The sequence below is a fragment of the Anticarsia gemmatalis genome, chromosome 27, assembly GCF_050436995.1.
Source record: "Anticarsia gemmatalis isolate Benzon Research Colony breed Stoneville strain chromosome 27, ilAntGemm2 primary, whole genome shotgun sequence".
In the NCBI taxonomy this organism is placed as follows: Eukaryota; Metazoa; Arthropoda; class Insecta; order Lepidoptera; family Erebidae; genus Anticarsia; species Anticarsia gemmatalis.
In genome coordinates this window covers 1505721-1528888 of record NC_134771.1, presented here as the reverse complement: position 1 = coordinate 1528888, position 23168 = coordinate 1505721, and the positions used below count along the sequence as shown (strand labels likewise).

Sequence of the window (23168 nt, the reverse complement as noted above, 5' to 3'; positions counted from 1 at the left end):
CCAGTCACTGAAAAAAAATGCTATGGTCTTTTTATTACCCTTCTATTATCTGTATACAATCTATGGTCTTTATAAAAAAGCATAATACTCCGTGTGTTTGCCTGATGACAACATTAAAGTAATTTGTTGTTCTCTTACATGATACATGACGGTTTGCCGCCATTTTCTACAAACACGATGTTTTAAAATCAAATATTTACTTGTTTAAAGTTTAAAAGTCGTGAGTTACGGATAAATGTCAGATAACCGATAGATAACATGACGGAAACAACTAAACTTAACTAAGCGATACTTAATCGAAATGGTCGAATAAGTAGTGGTCAAGCCAGCCGAGGCACCCGTAGCCAGTTGCGCTCACCGGTCGGTAAACGATCTGTCGGTTAAGCAAACCTTGGCGCGGTTATTCCTTAGATGGGTGACCGCATAGTGGTATTTGAACAGGGCGTCTCCGTGCTTCGGAAGACACTTAAAAAGTCGGTTCTGGATGTTGTCAATTAAGATAACAGTCGTTAAGCCATGTCAAGGACCTTCGGGCGGCTTGAACAACTTTGACACCAGGTTGACCACTAACCATACGACTAGAAAAAGAAGAATCCAGCTATAAATTGTGTGAGAGCGAAAGACTTTACGCGGAGACTTTTACAAACATACAAACAACGGATACAAAGTACAACCAGACCTAAAACAGCAAAATATGAATCGCACATATATCTGTTTCGTTTGCGAATCGAACCCACAACCTCCCTTTGCATTAGTAATTATTTATGCGATACACAAATAATTGTTTCGGGTCTGGTTGTATTTTGTGTCCGTTGTTTGTATGTTTGTAAAAGTCCCCGCGACACAAGAGCAATTTATTCTTAGTGCGGGAGTTGCGTTTATAAAAGGAATAAATATAACGCTCTATACATCGAAAAAACTAAAGCCTTATTTTCTACACGATTTTATTAGAAAACTAACGATTAAAAGTTACTACCCTTATAAAGCGTAGCTAATTAATGACTGAATTATCTTAATTTCGGATCTTTTACAAAGGCTGTACTAAGCTTTCAGTTTCACCGACCTTTAATTTAAACAGAATTTCTGCGATGTAAAGATCTAGTTGGCTATGGTATAAACTATTTTATTTTATCGTGACGTTTCAGGTAAAGCTACGCTTGTCGAGGTTGTCCTGTGGATAGGTGACCATATTATACATATCGAGTTCCTCTGTGTTTTTTAAGGCACGTTAAATTGTGGGTCTATATATCGTACGGTTAGTGGTCAACCTAGTGTCAAAGTTGTTCAAGCCGGCCTTTGACAGGGATTAACGACTTTTATCTTAATTGACAACAAACTGGACCGACTTCTACCGTGCCCTCCGAAGCACGGAGACGCTCACTATGCGGTTACCCATCTATAAAGTGACCCGGTCAAGGGTTGCTTAACTCAAAGTTCATTTAAATAGGTATTATTTTATTACACAATAATTACTTCTGTTACAGGATAAAATGAATAATAAGCATTTAAATCTTCATACAGAAGTTTATAACACAACGGCACTTGACAAGAACGGTGGAGGTAAATCAATTTTATGATAGAAAGATTGATATGAGAATTTAATTAATAGTTATTGTTTCATGATGTAATCTCACGCGGTTTAATGGCAAACTTTATTACGAATAAATACTTAATTGCATACATATTGCAGAGCAGTGATAGCCAAGTTGGCAACTTCCAGGCAGGTGTTCACAGGTTCGAACCCGAGGCAACACACCAAATTCGACGTTATGTGTGTATTCGAAATAATGATTATTAATTCCGACGGTGAAGAAAAACATCGTGATGCATACCTTGCATGTATGAGAGTTAAGAACAGTTCTTGAAGGTATGCAAAGTCCCCAACCCGCAATTGGCCAACGTGAAAGCCTCATTGCCTAATCCCTCCCTAGGAGACCCTTGCCCTGCAGTGGGACAGTAATGGGTTAATTTTATTTATTTTATACGGTCACCCATCAATAGAATGATCGCGGCAAGGGTTGCTTAACCTACAGATCGTTTACCTACCAGTGAGCGCAACTGTCTATAAGCAAATTGAACTAACAACAATATTTTTCATGAAAGTGGAACAAACATAAATACATATTTACAAACTTGCGCATTTATAACATCAGTAAGATTATAGATTTGTAAGCTTTTCATCATAATAACCTATAATTTTCTTACGACACATTATACGAAAAGTTCCCAAGCAATTATCAGTGGAAAAAGTCCCATATCATCACGACTACTAATGACAGGGTGACGGGCTGAGAAATAGATGTTATCTATTGACATAGATGCATTATTATGCATGGGAGTTCTAGATTTTACGATGAAAAACTTTCTTTCTTTCATTCTTGAGTTAGGACCGGTCCTATTGGCGCTCGATGGGGGAGGCCTTTGTTCAGCAGTGGACGATTCCCGGCTGAGATGATGATGATTCTTGAGTTATAGCCATAATAAGGATCGTTATTTCGCTTTGATTTAACTGCACGTTTGGCGCAGTGGTTTAAGCGGTCACCTCACCGCAATAGCCGTAGCGCCGCGTGTGGTGGTTTCGAATCCTACCCGGGACAAATCTTTGTGTGATGAGCACGAGTATTTGTTCTGAGCCTAGTTGTTAATATATCTATATAAGTATATATATATTTAGAAGTATATAAGTATGTTTAGTTAACAACTGCCGCGATCGATCTCTGAGGTTAAGTTAAGTTCGCCGAGGTTGATCTGTGGATCTGACCATCTTATACATATCGAGTTCCTCCGTGTTTCGGAAGGCACGTTAAATTGTGAGTCTCGGCTGTCATTTTCGAAGATCTTTGACAGTCGTTAAGTCGTCAGAAGCTTGAAAGTCTGACAACCAGTCTTACCGAAGGGTATCGTGTTATAACCCAGGTGACTGGGTTGTGGAGGTCCGATAGACAGTCGCTCCATGTAAAATACTGGTATTCAGCTGCATCCGGTGAGACTGGAAGCCGACTCCAACATAGCTTGGAAGAAAGGCTAAGCTGATATATTCATGAGTTATAGCCATAATGAGAATAGTTATTTCGCTTTACCTCCGTGGTGTAGTTAAGGTGGTCGCCACGCCACTACCATTTGCATTGGGAGATCGTAGGTTCGATTCCCACACGAAACAATTATTTGTGCGATCCACAAAAAAATATTTCGGGTCTGGTTGTACTTTGCATTGTTGTTTGTATGTTTGTAAAAGTCCCCCCGACACAAGAGCATTTCATACCTCCGGTTTCTGAGGTACATTTAACGGTAGTTTATCTATTCAATTGCGTTAAAACTCATATAAAAAAACGCTATTGAATAGATAAACTACCGTTAAATGTACTCAGGAACCGGGGGTTAGTGCGGGAATTCTCCTATAAAAAAATAAAAATCCCGGGCAAAGCCAGTCCGCTAGTTTTATGTATAATTTCCATAAAATACTTTAGAAAAATACATGTTTATTTGTACAATAGAATTATAGATAATAAGCCGTGTTAACCTGCATTTTGAGATTGAGATCGTGGGAGTAGCACTCAAATTAGAGTATTATAATGTAATCTCATTTTGAGATAACATCTCAAAGATTCTGTGTGAATGCGCGCGGGAAAGTTCTAGAAATAAGTTAGTCGATGGGTGACAGATAATATTCTTTGAAGAAATGGCTCGTTGCGCAAAGATTTTCATATGTCGTATGATTTTGGTAATAGCGATTATGACTACCTTTTAGCCTTTAAGGCTAGCCGCTTACCGTTTGGTTACCTACCAGTGTGTTAAGCAACCCTTGGCGCGGTCATTCTATAGATGGGTCACCGCACCGCTTATTTGAACTGGGCGTCTGCTTCGGAGGGCACGTAAAAATTCGGTCCCGGTTGTTGTCAATTAAGACAAACAGTCTTACTGAGGGGTATCGTGTTATAACCCAGGTAACTGTGTTGTGCAGATCCGATTGGCAGTCGTTCCATGTAAAATACTGGTATTCGGCTGCATCCGGTGAGACTGAAAACCGACTCCAAAATAGTTGGAAGCAAGACTGTTGAATTCAATTTTCTAACTTATAAAAATAAAATAATTTAAGCTATTAATGTCTCACTGCTGGGCAAGGGTCTTCTCCTGTAACGAAGGAGAGGTTAGGCCTTGAGTCCACCACGCTGGCCAATTACGGCTTATCTAAATAATACGAACAGTAATTACTTATTGAAAACTACAAGAACTTACTATGTTTATTTAAAAACGTACTGCATATTAAAAAATACGATATTTTAGCTTTTTATACTACCAAACAAATTACAGGAAAAACGACACATTTTCCTTAAAATAACCATATAACATAAGACATTTTCAAACTTACTACACACGTTATAAAGGCACACCGAACCGTTTACAAGCTAGGTCCATTCTTAGTGCTTTCTCTAACACTAGGTCATCAATCTCTTAGACGTGTGTGTACTAGATAACTGGACGTGGTCATAAGGTCAGCTAAGGGCGTGGGCGCGTTTGCGATTAGTCGCACGGTGGTGCGATTAGTCGAGTTGAGTAGTTTGGGAAAGTTATGCATTTGTGGTTTGTTTTCCAGTTCCAGTAGACTTGTAATGTGAAATTGCGTTTGGTGTGTTTGATTCGATTTCCGGTTGAAGTAGTTGTCTGATTAACATGTGAAACGAAATGTAGGAACTGTATTTATTTGCTAACTATGAGGTCTTAAGTTGGATTTAAAGTTACCAAAATGGTAACTTTTTATTGCATAAACAAACATTTTTATAAAAAAAATATTTTTTTTATTGGTAATCACAAATCTCGGAATGGTTTTAACGGTACATGACCCAATCTTTCATTCTTCAACTAATCACAATTCTTCAAAAATCAAAATTATTTCATTAACTACATTAATTACATTAACTAAATCAATTCAATTCGTATGCCTATTCCGAGAGTCAAACCCGACCACTATACCAACACTTCAACTAAACTTATTAAGTACCAAAAACAATACAATTACCTCATAATTATAAAGTACTCTTCTTCTGCCTATCCCCTAATGCAAAACAACTTGGCTCAATGCCAGTTTACAATAAAGACGTTTTCTAACAGTTAAACGTATGTAAAACTTATTCTATCTTGCAATGTACAGAGAAATCCTTTTAACACTTATTTATTTTAATTACAGTAACCAGTTAATTATAATATTTTATATGGTAAACGCTTCCGTATTTGTCTTTATGTTACAATACATAAAGGACTTTGTCTGAATAGGAAGGTATCTTGAAGCATCCCGTGACATTCCGTGGCATCCTGTGGCATCCCGTGAAATTCTGTGAAATCCCGTGGTATCGTGAACAATACCGTGACAATACGTCGGTGACATCTCATTACATCTCTTAGCATACCGTGACATCCCGTGATATCTCAGGACATCCTGTAGCATTCAACGTAATCTTATGTTATCTCGTGGCATCCTGTTGAATCCCCTAGAATCCAAACCTATGGGAATCATAAATCGTAAATTTAAAACGATTTGCAAGGGGATGAAAAGACCTCAAGCCGGAAATTTTCAGTGTGATGGACTAAAGGTTAAGACCCCCTAATTTCGAGTTATAGGTCAAAAACTGTACGCAAGCTTTCATAAAATATAATAAAAAAAAATTACCTGTATCACTATTGGGCAAGGGTCTCCTCCCGTATTGTGGCGAGAGTTGAGACCACCGCTCTAACCAAGTGCAGGTAGGAAACTCTTAAAGTTACCGAAATAATAAAAATTCGAGACAAATTCAAGTCAAATTAAGTCGTACATATGCAGCCGGCCTAATTCTCGTCGTATTAAGCCTCTCACGATTGCCTGGGAGGCTTAATTTGGACTACAACATGAAGACTCGTCGCAATACGTTCTGAGAAGCTTTATTCTAAATTGATATACTATTATGTACTTAAGTACTATTTATTCTAGTTTTTACGTGACTATTGGCCACCCATCTTAGATTTGAAATTGTCTACAATGCTTACCACAGTTATCGTAGCATTTGTGTTATGTGTATAGATACAAGAATCTCTTATAGTACCTATTTTAAAAGATCAAATATGTTTAAACCCTACAGAGATTAATTACTGAAAAAATTGTGATGACATATGACCGCTTAATTAATAATTTCTCTGCATAGGTCCAATATTTTCAAGGTTTCCAGGTTTCAATCCCTGTTTTCTTTCCCATCCCTTTTTTTTTAAATAATTTTATTTGCCATCGAATGCCCAAAAGCTAACAAAATAATGACAAAAATATCTGTATGCACTTTCATACCAAACTACCAATTTTGATGACATACAGGTTTCTGGATTACTGGTGTCCGTCCGCGACTTCACCCGCGTGAAAAGATTACCCGAGGTTAAAAGTTACCTTTATGTTAATCTACGCGGTAAATTATGTGTATACCAAGTTTCAATAAAGTCCGTTCAGTAGTTCTTTCGTGAAAGAGTTACAAACATCCATCATAACAAACTTTTGCCTTAATAATAATATGAAACTAGTTCTTGCTTGCGACTTCGATCGCGTAAAATTTGGTCTACCCCATTTAATTTCGTGACACAATATATTATATTTATAATATTAGTAAATCATCTCAAAGAAAAAATCTACCTTTTCGAATATTCACACACAAATCCGGGTGCAAAAAGTTTACAACTTAAGCAATAAAATGCCTAGAAAGTCGATATGAAATGTTGTTCAGACCAAAGGTAGATAATTTTCTAGACTGAGGCGATTTCCTGTGCCCTATAGGTCACATATGTGTGTCTGTGTGTTACCTACTTACTGGACTAGCTCCGTAATTACGATAGTGATGTGCTTGACCGGGATCCGCGGGATGTGTCCGGGACTTTTTTTTAAGTAATTTTTTTAGTAAGAAAATAAGTTCTTCGATTTTAGATTTACTAGGTAAATCGCGTGGCTTTGCTTGCATAAAGTATAAGATATGGAAATTATTAAATTTGTTGAGCCTCTGTTCTTCATCTTTTTATTTACTTATTTTATACGAATAAACATTACAATTAGTGTTCATTTCAAGTAAATCTATTCTTATATTGAGTTATATGAAAATAAGTTCAGCAATTTAGCCGTGAAAGTGTACAACTTGACACCCAGATTTCTTGGATAGTTCACTGACCTTAATTTGTCGTTAAATTCATGATTGCCATTCTAGTTGACGTTTAACCAAAGGTTAACTACTAACCACAGAAAAGAAGTAAACGGTTTAGTTGACAATGTAACGAATTTTAAGTTCAGAGCCCATATTATTACGGAAAAAATGCTATTAAAGAAAATTGTTACTATAATTGCCAAAAATATATTTCAGTTTCCCCGAAAATCGAACCTGGGATATTTATATAAACTTTTGTATTTTCTGACATTTTGACCATCGTAAAGAAATAACCTTAAAAATAATATATCCGGGATTCGAACTCACGTCCCATCACTAAACAGCTTACCAGCACCTGTTTAGTTGCAATGCAGCCTGTAATTATCATAGTAAGTTGACTTGGGACCGGGTTTGACTCCCGGCTGTGTCAGTTATACTCGTAATGAATCATCAACCGTCTACGTAGTTAGTAGTGTTTGCGACTTCAGACAAAGGTCTTAAGTTTGATTTCCAAATAAATTTCTAATGAGTTATGGAACTTCTATTGAATTGTTTACCATTTTAAATCCAAATAATAGGGAGCGAGCCTATTGCTAAACAACCAAACTCAGGACTACTAATAAAAAATAATAATATATTAAAATAAGAAAACTTATATAGTACTTTGCCTGACACGGAAACCTTATCCGAGACCTTATAATGACACTACCGACAGCGCCACAGAGGCAGTAAAATATAATCAATACTTTTTAAACCAAAAGATATTTGGTACCAGACTCTACCAATAACTTAGAAAAATGCAGGCACAGCTACGGCACACAACTTGTTAAAATAATTCCATATTACTTGCACATTCTCATGTCTATAATAACTAAAAATAACCCAACTAGAACTATCGATTTCTTTTATTATCCATACATTTTTTAATTTTAAAATGTCCTCATAAATTCAGCGCACCTTGTTTTCATTTGCATACACGCCACGCTGCCGATCCCCTAAGTAATAAAAAGGATGATGGACAAAAACAACGATTAATTGTATATAGATAGCGAAGTTAAAAGGATTAATAGGGAAGGGACATGTCGATATAGTTTCCCTATTTCAATCAGTCTTTTGTAAATTCGTATCATAGCCAAGTGGTATCAATTGGTAGCTCCCGTGCAAGTGGTCTAGGTTTCATATCCGAGGCAACACACCAACGACTTTTGTGGTGGAGTCAAGGGCTAAAATCTCCCTCGTTACACGAGGACCCTTCCCCGACCCGACTCACGTTGCAATAAGGACAAGACAAAGAAGATTTTACAACTGAATATTAAATTAATTTGCCAGATTTACCTCAATAATCTAGGCAGTAGTTTATCTGCTGATCACGAGGTCTCCGGTTCGATTCCAAGTTTGGACTAAGTGCTATTGAGATATTTAATTTCTATTAGAGTTTTTCAATAGTAGTCCGGATAGTCCGAATTTTTTTCCGGATTCTGGTAACTTGCCCGCTATATACTAATAGGCTCGCCCTCGACAAAACGGTAGTAACATTGTGAACTGCAAACTTAGTTGTATTTCATAAACCTCTATCTTCACCTTCGGGTACAACAGGATTAGTGATATAAGAAATAAAAACTATGTCTACTATAGATCATATCCTCGGGGAAAAATACGTGAGTTACCGATATTTTGTATTTACAACTCTAATAAACAAACAAATAATGAGATTAAAACCTAATTCTAAAACTAAAGAAGCATTTTGATTCCCACAAACTATCGACTATATCCCTTCACTACAAAGTACCGTTATCCAAGCGCATCCTTTTTTCTCTTTGCGTAAAATGTCGGCTGTATAATATATTATATCGGTTTATCCTTACAATATGTATAGATATTGTATAAAATCTATAAATATAGAAACGTATATTTCATGCATGAATACATACATGAGAAATATTCTTACATGAAATAAGAAAAGACCAATTGCACTTTGCCCGACTTGGAAATCGAACCCAAGAACTCTTGATCAGGAGCCGGTTACAATACCGACCCCTCTATCCACTCAAACTTTGGCATTTATTATACTAACTTTCGCTCGCGACTTCGTCTACGTGAAAAGATTTCCCGGGGGTAAAAAGTTCTATGTGTTAAGCCAGGTATCAGTGCACCAAATATTATCAAAATCCGTACAGTAGTTTTTCAATAAAAGAGTAACAAACATACTTCCATCCATACTTACAAACTTTTGCATTTACTAACTGACCCGCACAACTTCGCTTGCGTCACATAAGAGAGAATAGGTCATAATTTTCCCCGTTTTTGTAACATTTTTTATTGCTACTCTGCTCCTACTGGTTGTAGCGTGATGCTATATAACTTATAGCCTTCCTTGATAAATGGACTATCTAACACTGAAATCTTTTCAAATCGGACCAGTAGTTCCTGAGATTAGCGCGTTCAAACAAACAAACAAACTCTTCAGCTTTATAATATTAGTATAGATAATATTAGTACACACATATCTTGCAAAAGTCGTAACCTTGGGTTCGAACCACTTATATTCAAAGTTCTACAAACAAAGCCCCGAGAATAAACTAGTCTTTATTCCTAGATACAAAAATAGGTTAGTAGAAATACTATAGTAATTATAACCAGTACTTTTTGTTCACAAGACTATATCGGTGAGACATAGTTAGTTTTATAGGTCGTGTCTATATAAAGACTAGGTTTTTACGGCCTGTTTGTGAGAAAATACGGTTATGGCATATTTGTTACGGGTTTTACAATTAAACTAGCTGACCAGCGCAGCTTCGCTTGCGTCACATAAGCGAAAATGGGACATAATTTTCCCCGTTTTTGAAACATTTTTCGTTGCTACTCCGCTCCTTATGTTTGTAGCGTAATGTTATGTAGCTTATAGCTTTCCTCGATAAATGGACTATCTAACACTGAAACAATTTTTCAAATCGGACCAGGAGTTCTTGAGATTAGCGCGTTCAAACAAACAAACAAACAATCTCTTCAGCTTTATAATATTAGTTAGTATAGATGTGTTTTAGTTATAGTTTGACAACTTTGTGGAGACTATTGTGTATGTTTGCTGCAAACATATTTAATTCGACAATTATATGCATAGCTGGACGGCAAAACCGAATATATAGTTTGGAAAAAAAGGCTAAGCTGATATATAGATAAACCCGATCACAAGCCGAACAAGTCGGCTTCCAGTCTCACCAGATGCAGCTGAATACCAGTATTTTACATGGAGCGGCTGCCTATCGGACCTCCACAACCCAGTTACCTGGATTATAACACGATATCCTTCGGTAAGACTGATTGTCAAACTTTCAAGCTTCTGACTACTGTTAAAAACTGTCAAAGATCTTTGAAAATAACAGCCCACCATTTGACGTGCCTTCCGAAACACGGAGGAACTCGATATGTATAACACGATCACCTATCCACAGAACAACCCCGGCGAGGGTAGCTTAACCTCAGAGATTCTTGCGGCTATTTTTAACTAAGCCACAAAAGTCGGGAGTTTATGGTCTATTTATACCTAGACGTATAACATGGTCAGCCATCCACAGAACAACCTCGGCAAGTGTAGCTTAACCTCAGAGATTCGCGGGACTGTTGTTAACTAAGCCACGAAAGATTGGGAGCCTATGGTCTATTTATTCCTAGTCGTATAACATGGTCACCCATCCACAAAATAACCTCAGCAAGCGTAGCTTAACTTCACAGATCGATCGTGCGGCTGTTGTTAACTAAGTCAAGAAAGGCTGGGACCCTATGGTCTATTTATACATAGACCTACTCATAAAGTAGACAGGTGTTGTTTTAATAGAACATGTTCCATATATGGATGGGTGGCGAGCTTGTTATCTATACTAATATTATAAAGCTAAAGAGTTTGTTTGTTTGTTTGAACACGCTAATCTCAGGAACTACTGGTCCGATTTGAAAAATTGTTCTTCTCAGTGTTAGATAGCCCAATTATCGAGGAAGGCTATAGGTTATTTATCATCACGCTACGACCAATAGGAGCAGAGTACCAGTAAAAAATGTTACAAGAACGGGCAAAATTATGACCCATTCTCTCTTATGTGACGCAAGCGAAGTTGCGCGGGTCAGCTAGTTACATGTTAGTAACATAGATAACATGTTGACTTACTGTATATAACAAAAACAATTGCTTGGCTATTTGTAAAGAATTTTTTTGTTTTTTTTATTTTATCATTTTCGAGTTTAGGGGCCCATATAAATTGTGGGTCCCTGCTATCATAATATATGTCTTCCGAAACTGTGTGAATTTCATCGTAATCGGTTCAGTAGTATTTGCGTGAAAGAGTAACAAACATCCAGTAGGATTTGCGCGTCGTCTGTTTAGCGATCTGTGAGTTAAGCACAGTGGGGTCAGTCTATTGATGGGTGACCGTATTGTAGGTATTTGAACTGAGGGTCTCCGTGCTTCGAAGGGCATGTAAAAGTCTATACCGGTTGTTGTCAAGTTGTTAGCGGTAGTTTATCTATTCAAACTGTCATATTTATATGAGTTTAAACGCTATTGAATAGATAAACTACCGCTAAATGTACCTCAGAAACTGTGGGTACGACAACTACATAAAATAAATAAATAGATTACGGATATTTAATTCTCTTTCTTCAACTATATCCAAGCTGAATTTCATCAAAATAGGTTCTGCTATTTATGCATAATATTGCGACAGCCAGACAGACATTTGCATTTATAATTTTAGTGTCGATTTCACCCTTATTCACATCAATATGCATTCATACTAGTTTTTATCTCACACTAGGGCAGGTTCGAATCCTGTTCAGGCGCCCCGGTCACCTTGTAAACGACATATGCCCTACATACCTAACGGAACCTCTGTGGCGCAGTCGGTAGTGTATCCGACTGTTTATCATAAGGTCTCGGATTCAATTCCCGGTCTAGCAAAGTACTATTAGCCTTTTCAAATTTATATTAAGACTAGAGGCCACTCGCGATTTCGTCCGCGTGGAAACCCTTCCCGTGTAAATCCTGATCCTTCGGAAACTCCGGGATAAAAAGTAGCCTATGTGGTATTCTGGGTCTTCAGCTACCTACATACAAAATTTCATCGTAATCGGTTTTGTAGTATTTGCGTGAAAGAGTAACAAACATCCATACATACATACTAACAAACTTTCGCATTTATAATATTAGTAGGATGTATGTGTAGTGGGTAAAACAGGACACGAAAATCTTTTATTTTTGCTTACTTATATGCGAGCGAAGCCGCGCTCGTCAACTAGTTATTTTATAATTACTACTTGTTTTAGCCCCCGGCTGTGACCGCTTTTATTGAAATATTATCCTACGGGACTCTGGGATGTAATCTATCACTTGCATATTTTATGCAAATCGGTACGGCCGTTTTTATGTAAAACTGGGACAGAATTATGAAGTTACATTTTTAATAGACCATGAAAAATGTATTTGCTGATAGACTGTCCTACTAATAATTTTAAATGCGAAAGTTTGTAAGGATATACATATGTATGTTTGTTACTCTTTCACGCCTGCATCTGTGTGTGTATGCGACTGCTCTGCAAAGTTCTCAGGTTCGAATCCCGATTTGAGTAAAAAATGTATAAGGTTTTTCTCTCAAGTATTACTGAGTGAATTTTCGAAATTAGAAATTTCAGCTGTAGACGTTCGTGCTTCGGAAAGCACGTAAAGAGTCGGTTATCCGTCCCACTCCCACCGGACTATGAGAGTGATGGAATAGAGGGTGTACCTGTGTATTGTGTACACACTTGGACACTATAAACAAAGTCCTGCCTTTGGCCGGTTTCAATTAAACTGGCCACCAAATATCGCCCAGAAGATAGTTTATAACCCGAATTAGCACATAGTAATCGCGAAGAAAGTCTAAGCCAAAACGAATAGAAAAAGGGCTTGTTTATTTTTAGTATATAAATAACTCCTACAGGAGTGTCTAGGACAGGCCAGGTGCAAAATAGTTAGACATAAATTAAGTCAAATAAGTTCTGTTTTTCTTATAAATAAACTAGCAGCTGCTCGAACTTTAGTTTTAACGCTTACACAACACTTTTTTATTGCAAATTTTTCATATAAAAGTTTTTCCCCCTTTTATCCCCTTAGGGGAATATTTCCAAAAACCCTGTCTTATGCCCAGTTTCGTTTAGTTAGTTTATCTATTAAATAGCATTTAAATACTTTTTTTTATCATTTACAATTTTTTTTATGGGTTTGAATAGATAAACTGCCGCTAAAAGTGTCCCAGAAACCGGGAGTTAATGCTCCTCTACACTTGCTAATGAATCTTTATTATAACAAATTTCAAGTTTCTACGCTTACTATTACTACTTAGTTTCGGCTGTGCGTTGTCCATCAGTCAGTTATTCAGTAACAGAAGAGTATTATACATAATATATACAGTCTAACAAATCATTAGACTAGCTTTTCCACGTTAAATAAATACATTTGGTACATAAATAGGTTAAAAATTAACACATAGGATACTCTTTTTCTCTAGAAAACCATTCACGCGGACGCAATCGCAGGCAAAAGATAGTATAACAGATAGTACATTTTAGCGTTTATTCAGTGAATCCTTATTATTGACAGTGGCCAGTTAATTTATTCATCTGTATATGGCTGGATTTACTGTGGGACCCTCGCATAATTCAGGGAAGCTCCTTATCGGACGACGCGGGGTTAAACGGTAGGTTAGGTTGTGGATTAAGTTATAGGAGATAGCGGGTTAAGTAAAAAGTGTTGAGAATTTGTGTATTGTTTAGAGTTCAAAACGACTCTTTAAATATGTTAATGCTGACTGATTTTGTGGTGTAGAGGAATACGATTACCACACCGAGGTATTTATGTTCGTAACCTAGTTTTAAACATGCTTCATGTTTAAAACTAGGTTACGAACATAGTACCATAGGTTAGTACCATAGTTTTTCTTTTAAAGAATAATTCAATTTTATACATTTCAATATGATTAATGTGTCCAATCAACGTTTAACTTATATAGATGCGTAAAGTAAGTACATTATGTTGTAAAATTAACAGTGATCAACAATTCTACGAGTTCATTTGGTTATACGATTAGGAAAGCAGATTCCACTATGTTATTTAACTCACAAAACTGTAAGACTGACGCCTTAAATGCCTGGAAAATGGCTTGTCCAAATATAGATGCTCCCACTAACCCTTCCTGCCAAAGACAGTGGGACGTGCCGCTCTGCGCCAAGGTAAGGCAGTCCCTTCTGGACAGCACTTCCACTGCCGCAGAGCGCGCGCGCCTTCTGGCTGTGGGTGAGTGGGAATCGGGTTTATGGCTGCAGGCTCTCCCGTCGTCCAATGTAGGGACTATGTTGGACGACGCCACCTTCCGACTTGCTGCCTGCCTCCGTGTAGGGGCACCTTGTGTATCTCCGCACCGCTGTCATTGCGGTGTACTAGTTGACAACCTCGGACATCACGGCCTCTCCTGTAGTAGGAGCGCCGGCCGCATTTCACGTCATTGCAGCTTAAATGACATAATTCGTCGTGCTCTTGTCACCGCCGGCGTGCCAGCTGTTCTTGAACCTAATGGGCTGGCACGTGACGATGGCAAGAGACCTGATGGTATGTCGTTGCTACCTTGGAAGATGGGTAGGCCTTTGGTATGGGACGCAACTTGCGTCGATACCCTTGCGCCATCACATCTTCCTAGCACGTCGATTTGCTCCGGCGCTGCTGCTGCAGCTGCAGAGTCCCTCAAACGGCGCAAATATGCAAATCTTATTGGTGATTGCATATTTGAGCCGTTCGGAGTTGAGACGATGGGGTCGTGGGGTCCGAGTGCAAAAAAAAATTTCTTTGATATCTCTCGCCGAATAGTCAGCACGACACGTGACCAGAGGGCTGGCCTTTACTTAGGGCAAAGAATAAGCATTGCCATTCAACGTGGCAATGCTGCCAGCCTTCTGGGCACGTTACCCGGGGACGGCGATGCGGAGATATTTTATGATGCCTTATTTTAGTTTTATTTATGTTTAGTTCCTTTATTATTATTTTTTTTTTTCGTTTGTACATATAAAATTTATTATTTAATGTATTAATTTAATGTTTAGTTTTAGTTTATTTATAACAAAATTCTGTACATTTAATAATATGAATAATATAATATATCGCATATGAAAAAAAAAAACTCACAAAACTTAAAGTATATCGCTTTCACATGAAATGCTTAGTGTTAAAATAAACATACAATATGTCAATAAATATCGACATGAACCCAATTATATGTATGTATTTTAAGACGAAATAACAGATAATTTAAAAACGAGAAGAAACGAAAGTACGAGGCATGGGCGGGAGCGATTTAACTTGAAAGAAGTTAAATCGCTCCCGCCCATGCCTCGTACCACAATACACGGAAACAATAAGAGTGACCAAGGCTCGCTGAACGAATAATTGTACAAGTTGTGACTATGTGTGTGTTACAATCACACACACACACACACACACATACTCATACATAAACACACAAACACACACACAAACGCTATTATATAGTAATACTGACTAGTTTTGACACAAAACGTGTGAATTTACCTCTTTGAAGGTATAAAGAAATATGATATTTGTTTTACACTACGATTTTGCTTGGCCGCGTGGTTAGATTATTCATAATAATGATTCTCCCAAAAAAACGATTCCAAAACTATATAATATCATAAAACAATGCAAGTCAAATTTAAATTGGACCAAATAAAAAGCATTAGCTTTTAAATAGATATTTCAACAAAATATACAGATAAATTGAAATGTCGATTTGAATTTGTTAATCCGATGTATCGAATAGTTAAACGTAGTTGTATTTCATACACCATCGCCTTCACCCTCAAGTGGAACTGGCATGATGCTATAAATTCTAGTAAATGTTTCGCCCTACTAATATTTTGTAGTGCAGACGTCTTACAACAATAAGTTCATTATTTACCTACTCATAAAGTTTCTTTCTTTAATGTTTTCTTTAAAAAAATACAACTCCTTACTAAGAATTACTCTTGTGTCGCGGGGACTTTTACAAACATACGAACAACGGACACAAATTTCCTAAAACCAGACCCGAAACAATTATTTGTGGATACAGTAAATAATTGTACCGTGTGGGTATCGAACCCACGTCCTCCCTACGCAATGGTAGCGGCGTGGCAACAAACCACTGCTCCACGGAGGCAGCCAATACCTACTCTATATAAAGTTCCTATGTATGTATGTCACATATTATGTCATTGCGGTTACATCAAACACTGTGATGTCATCTTACAATCACTTAACTATAGCAAAATTGGGTCTGTTTGTCTGTCTGTTGATTGATATACAGGATGTAAGGAAGATGATTTTCCAAACGAAAAAGGCATCTGGGTTCCTATTGTGTATCTCAGTTTACAACCGTTCGATAGCCACTACTATGTAGATTGCTTATTTTCTAAAACGATGGTGAGTAACATATAAAACAGCAGTGATAGCCGAGTGGTATAAGCTGGCACCTCCTACGCAAGTGGTTGCAGATTTTAACCTGAGGCAACACACCAACGACTTTTTTAAGTCATGTGTGTAGTAGAAACAATTATCACTTGTTTGTGGTAAAGAAAAAATTCGTGATGATCTAACACTGAAGGAAGTCTTCAAATCCGACCAGTAGTTCATGAAATTAGCGCGTTCAACAAACAAACAAACTGCAATGTATTGCATAGTCGTTTGTACGATTTAAAAAGTAATTTTCGCATCGAATTACATTAAAAACAATACCTCTATCACTAATGTACTAAACCGTGACTCAACGCAGACGAAATCGTGAGTAAACACTAGTATATTGCAATAAACAGTCGAGTCACGTACAGAGTTTCGCGAGCGCCGCCGGATGCGTACGCTATAGTCTACTGGCCGACGTTTACAACACATTTGTGTGGTTTTTTCGCTTTGAAGATAATTTATATACGTATATGAGTTGTAAAATAGTTCTTCTTATCGTATGGTTAGTGGACAACCTAGTGTCAAAGTTGGTCAAGGCGTTATTTCAAACTAAGCAAGCCATGCTTAGTTTGAAATCAGATAATCGGGTGTGAGTACAGTAAGTAGTAAAAAAAAACCTGCCAAGTGCGAGTCGGACTTGCGCACAAATGGTTCCATACCAAAAAAATATCTTTTTCTTTATTTGTTGTTAAAGCGGCAACGGAAGCACATAATATTGTGTAAAAAATTCAGCTTTGCTATTAAGGTTTCTGAGATACAGACTCGTGACAGACATTTACCCTTTCGGTAAGGTACCCTAAAAACTATAATTATCAAATCGTCAATTTACAATCATACAAATTACAAATCTTGTTTAGCTTATTTCTCATAACACGCCATACAATTAAAGTCACTAGCCATAAAAATGCCACAAGTCTAGACTTTACTAAATACTGACAATTATAAATTTATTTTCTAAGAAAGCAAGTTTACTGAGCGGAACTTTAAGTAAAGGGTACTTTAATAAATCTAGTCTTGACATTAATGTGAAAGTTTGTATGTCTGTCTGTTACGCATGAAATACTAAATTGCTGAACGCATTTTGATAAATAGTAGAAAGGAGTAAAAAATAGGCTTTTTTATTCCGGAAAATGTATGTTTAACAAGCTGGCCACTCTTTTTAATCGACTTCAAAAAAGGAGGAGGTTCTCAATTCGACTGTATGGTTTTTTTTACCGTCAAATGGTTTTAATACAGGAAACTTACCAAGGGTAATAATAATATATCAGTCTAGCTTTTCTTCCAACTATGTTGAAATCGGCTTCCAGTTTCACAGAATGCAGCTGAATACCAGTGTTTTACATGGAGCGACTGTCTATCTGACCTCCACAACACAGTTACCTGGGTTATAGCACAAAACCCGGTAAGACTGCTTGTCAGACTTTCAAGCTTCTGACTACTGTTAACGACTGTCATAGACCTTCAAAAATGACCGGTACCCACAATTTAACTTGCCTTCCGAAACACAGAGAAACTTGATATATAATAGGTCGGGGACTTTTCGCATTATAGTATGTATGAACTTGTAATAAAATCTCTTTGGCTTCAAGAATCACAAATGAGCACACGGTTCAATAGGTTTCTTTCAGTGAGCTCGTGGCGTACCCAAATATCAAGCTTTTTTGTGTAGAGAAAAGATTGTATTACAAGTTCATACACACTTTAATGCGAAAAGACTTTTTCCCCGACCTAATATAAGATGGTCATCCATCTTCAGAACAACCTCGGCAGATACTGCTGTTGTTAACTAAGCAACGGAAATATTGAACGCAACCGCGTGTTAAAACTAGCGAGGTATAAATCAGTAGACATTCGTGTCCGGGCTGATAAAGGCGCAGTCACACGCGAGCGCGCCCGGACGGAACGTACGACGAACCACATCTAGATGTAGGGGGCCCTTCACTTAGGGACTACTAGGGATAAAAGCCATTTGTGTGTTGCCTTGGTTTTTAACCCTGGGAACTTAAAAAAAGTAAAGTGAAAGAGATACAGTCAACTTGGGTAACTTTGAATCATTTGGGTAACATTGAACGTGGGAATTTGAACAAGATTCATATGAAAAAATAATCGAAACTAGTTCAAATTCGCACGTTCAATGTTACCCAAATGATTCAAAGTTACCCAAGTTGACTGAACTTAGGATTTAAATGTAAGATTATTACTTATTTCGTTTCTAAATTCATAATAGCGTTTTGATCTTGGAGTATATTGTGAAGTATATCTATCAACGTGCAAAATTAGTTTTCACGTAAAGGACGAGCAAACAAACAAACAATCAAATAATAATATACGTAATAAACACGAATAATCATAGATCTCTGGTCTCTGCCTACCCCTATGGGAAAAAGGCGTGATTTTATGTATGTAAGCATAGAATTGCTAAAACTATAAATCAATACATTTATGGGATTTAACTCGGAGAAGCGCAGTTGACAATATGATAACCATCTAAATGTTGTCTAGTGGCAAAGGTCGCGTGTTCGATGCCCGTGCGTGACAAAGATTTATGTGGTACAGGTGTTCGTTTTAGGTGTTCAGTTTATGCTATTTTTGGAAACCACTGTTGTTTGTTAAATATAATTTTGTATTGACTGTATTTATGAAGAAAATTTGTTTTTCAGTAACATTGCGATTTGAAAGTGGACTTTTTGAAATACTTAATTATTATTAACAAGCAGACTGGCCCGGCTTCTTCAAGGTACAATTTTATCCCGTTGATCCTATTGGAAATCCCGCGGGAAGTTTTATTCCATCGATCCCATACAAACCTTGTCCCGACAGTTACAAACGTATTAAAATATAAATCCAATTTCAAAATCAAAATCAAATCATTTATTCATTTAAGTCAAATATTGACACTTATATTAGTCGTTACAATTACTGAATCTACCACTAGCTCGCAAAGGGGGTAGAGCCTTATGAGAAGAGCTAGCAACAAACTCACGACTTTTCTTTTCAATCGCCAAAAGTTTTACAATGTGGTTGATACAATAATTGATCATGCGAGGAGCTGCCAATTTAGTTTAGTTGTTAAAAAGTTATGCGCGTATATACATTTTAGAGATTCATTTTTATTTATATAGATTTATTTTACAAGTACCCTCATTTCTGCTTACACTTTCGGGTATACCGGGCGTGATTTTATGTATTTACATTTTGTTTGTTTGTTTGTTTGTTTGAACGCGCTAATCTCAGGAACTACTGGTCGGATTTCAAAAATGCTTTCAGTGTTAGATAGCCCATTTATCGAGGAAGGTTATAGGCTATATATCATCACGCTACGACCAATAGGAGCCGAGTATCAGTAAAAAATGTTACAAAAACAGGGAAAATTATGACGCAAGCGAAGTTGCGCGGGTCAGCTATGGGTCACAATTTTCCCCGTTTTTGTAACATTTTTCGTTGCTACTCCGCTCCTTATGGCCGTAGCGTGATGTTATATAGCCTAAAGCCTTCCTCGATAAATGGTCTGTTCAATACAGAAAGAATTTTTCAATTCGAACCAGTAGTTCCTGAGATTAGCGCGTTCAAACAAACAAACAAACAAACTCTTCAGCTTTATAATATTAGTATAGATAATATAGATTATCCTTTAATGTCAAAAATGAGAGTCACTGTACATAATCTAAAGAAGCACCGGCTATTATAATGAGTTTTGTTTGATATCACTAGCTCTGCCTACCCTCTTACAGGATAAAAGCATTTCATCCTTTATTATATCCTGTTTGTATGATTGTGGATGAAAAAAGTTTATGTACGTTTAAGTGGTCGAGGATTCGAACTTGAGACTACACGCTCATGTTCTAACCAAGTTATGTGTGTATTAGAAATAATAATCACTTGTTTAGAACAAGTGATTATTATTTCGGTGAAGGAAAACATCGTGATGAAACCTTGCACGCCTTAAAGATGTTTGAAACAGTTCTTGATGGTATGCGAAGTCCCCAACCCGCACTTAACCAGCGTGATGGACATAACCCCTCCCTCATTACGGGAGGAGACCCTTCCCCAGCAAAGCTATATCAATGGGTTATTTTTTTATTTTATTTCAATCGATTAAAATAAGACACGTTTAATTCAATAGTAAATCTACTTTTTTCTGTAATAACCATCCCCGTACTTTAAGGAATATTATAAAAAACTAGCGGACCCGACAGACGCTGTCCGTCTACACGTTACTAATAAATTAAAAATGAATTCAAAAAACATTGCCCAGCGGACAAAATTGTAAATCTAAACCATTCTCAAATCCCCTTGAACACACACAAAAAATTCATCAAAATCGGTCCAGTCGTTTAAGAGAAGTTCGGTGACATACACACTTACAGAAGAATTATATATATAAAGATAATGAATGAAATCGGTCCAGCCGTTCACGCGTGATGGCGTGACTAACCCCCGGTTTCGGACGAACATTTAGCAGTTTACCTATTAAATAGCGTTTAAACTCATATAAAAAACGTACTCAGAAACTGGGGGCAAGGGAATTAGGGATTCATTTATTATAATAATATGTATGATGCATTGATAAAGGAATTAACGGGAACACGAATTTAATCTTGGATTGCCTAATGTTTCGGCGCAGGCTGACTCTCAGTCTATAATACTTCTGCTTATACCTAAATTAAAATACAGTGATAGTACACTCAAAAGCCTAACAGATCGTTGACCTATAACACGGAGTAGGAAGGTAGTCTTTGTTTAAAACAATAAGTTAAAGAGAGCGCGCTACTTGAACCGTGACGGGACCGCCGCGGCTAACGTCTTGATATAAGTAATTATCTACTTATAAAATACCGCCTAGAAGCGCCCATAGCCAGCCTGGTAACCAGTCAACTGATAAACATACTTATATACATCTCAATACATACTTATATAGATAAACTAGCTGACCCGCGCAACTTCGCTTGCGTCACATAAGAGAGAATGGGTCGAATTTTTCCCCGTTTTTGTAACATTTTTCAGTGGTACTCTGCTCCTATTGGTCGTAGCGTATAGCCTTCCTCGATAAATGGACTATCTAACACTGAAATAATTTTTCAAATCGGTTCAATAGTTCCTGAGATTAGCGCGTTCAAACAAATAAACTCTTCAGCTTTATAATATTAGTATAGATTAACAACCAGGCTCAGAACAAATACTCGTGCTCATCACACAAATATTAGTCCCGGGTGGGATTTGAACCCGCCACACGCGGCGTTACGGTTATTGTGGTGAGGTGACTTATGACTACTTAAACCACTGCCCCAAACGTGCAGTTAGTTTATTTTTAAACATTAAATCTCTTTTCCAAACTCGTATGTGTACCGTATGGTTATATTTTGATACGATGATGTAATCTTATGCACTTGCAACAACCAGTTTCTGTTGAATTTAATCAATTGACCGGTTTAATACTTTTTGGGTTTCTCAACTTTATGGAATAATGTAACCTGTTTTGTCGAACGAATATAATATTATGTAGAAATTATTTACAGTTATTTAAGCAATTTCGAATATAGCACTTTTTTTAATAGATAAGTAGTTATAGCAATGTTTTTAAGCAATTGCCTCTCAAGTAAGTGGTCAAAGGTTTGAATCGAAGGCAACACATCAATGACTTTTCGAAGTTATAGACTTAGTAGAAATAATTGTCACTTGCTCTAACGGTGAAGGAAAACCTCGCGATGAAACCTTACATGTCATTAAAGTTCAGACAGATATTAAATAAACCATTCATATTACTTTTAGGCTTTACAATTAAAAAGCCAAAACAGCTGAACTACTATTGAGTCGATTTTTATGAAAATATGTATATAGATCATACCCAGAATCTTATAAAAATATTTTAAAAATTATCCTCTAAAACGAAAAAACGCTGAAAGAGAAAAAAGAAAGACTTTGGGAGAGGCCTTTGCCCAACGGACACTGGGACAGCATACGTTAGAGGAAAGAAAAGTTGAAGTAGGGGAAGAAACTATTTTTCAGTGGTGATTCTAAAATTTTATAAATACCTTGGATTAACATGTTTTTATGTATTGTTTTAGGATCGGAAGCTCGCATAGAATGCACGCCCGAGGTGATGACAGTGACGGTGCCGATGGACGGAGACAGGAGGATCTCGTACCTCGACCAGCTAAGAAGTAAGTACATTTCTTCAATAGATACTTTAGAACTTATAAAGAAACTTTACTTAACACCAAACCCAAATTAATATAGATTCAAATTCAAAATACATATCCTTTATTTCGTAAACTTTGTACAAATTATTTGAAATAGTCATTTATTGTTTTTTTTCGTTTCGGGAAAGCTGATTGATCGGGAGAAGAAACGACAAGAAACTTATGGCTTGCTCTCGCTTTTTAAATGTCAATAGATTTATTGCAATTTCATAATGGTGATTTACTTTGTGTGCTGTAAAAAACAGTAACAAATCTAATTTAAACTTAAAGCTAATAATAAAGTTAAAAGAA

At 36.9% G+C, this 23168-nt stretch overlaps 1 protein-coding gene across 1 annotated transcript in view; it reads left to right on the top strand.

The window, feature by feature from the left end:
• qsm (Zona pelucida superfamily protein qsm) overlaps positions 1 to 23168 on the top strand; it is a 70714-nt gene that overhangs the window by 33547 nt on the left and 13999 nt on the right. Inside the window, exon 3 of the mRNA XM_076132242.1 lies at positions 22743 to 22838. Coding sequence (XP_075988357.1) covers positions 22743 to 22838 — 96 coding nt within the window. The remainder of the gene's footprint in view (positions 1 to 22742; positions 22839 to 23168) is intronic.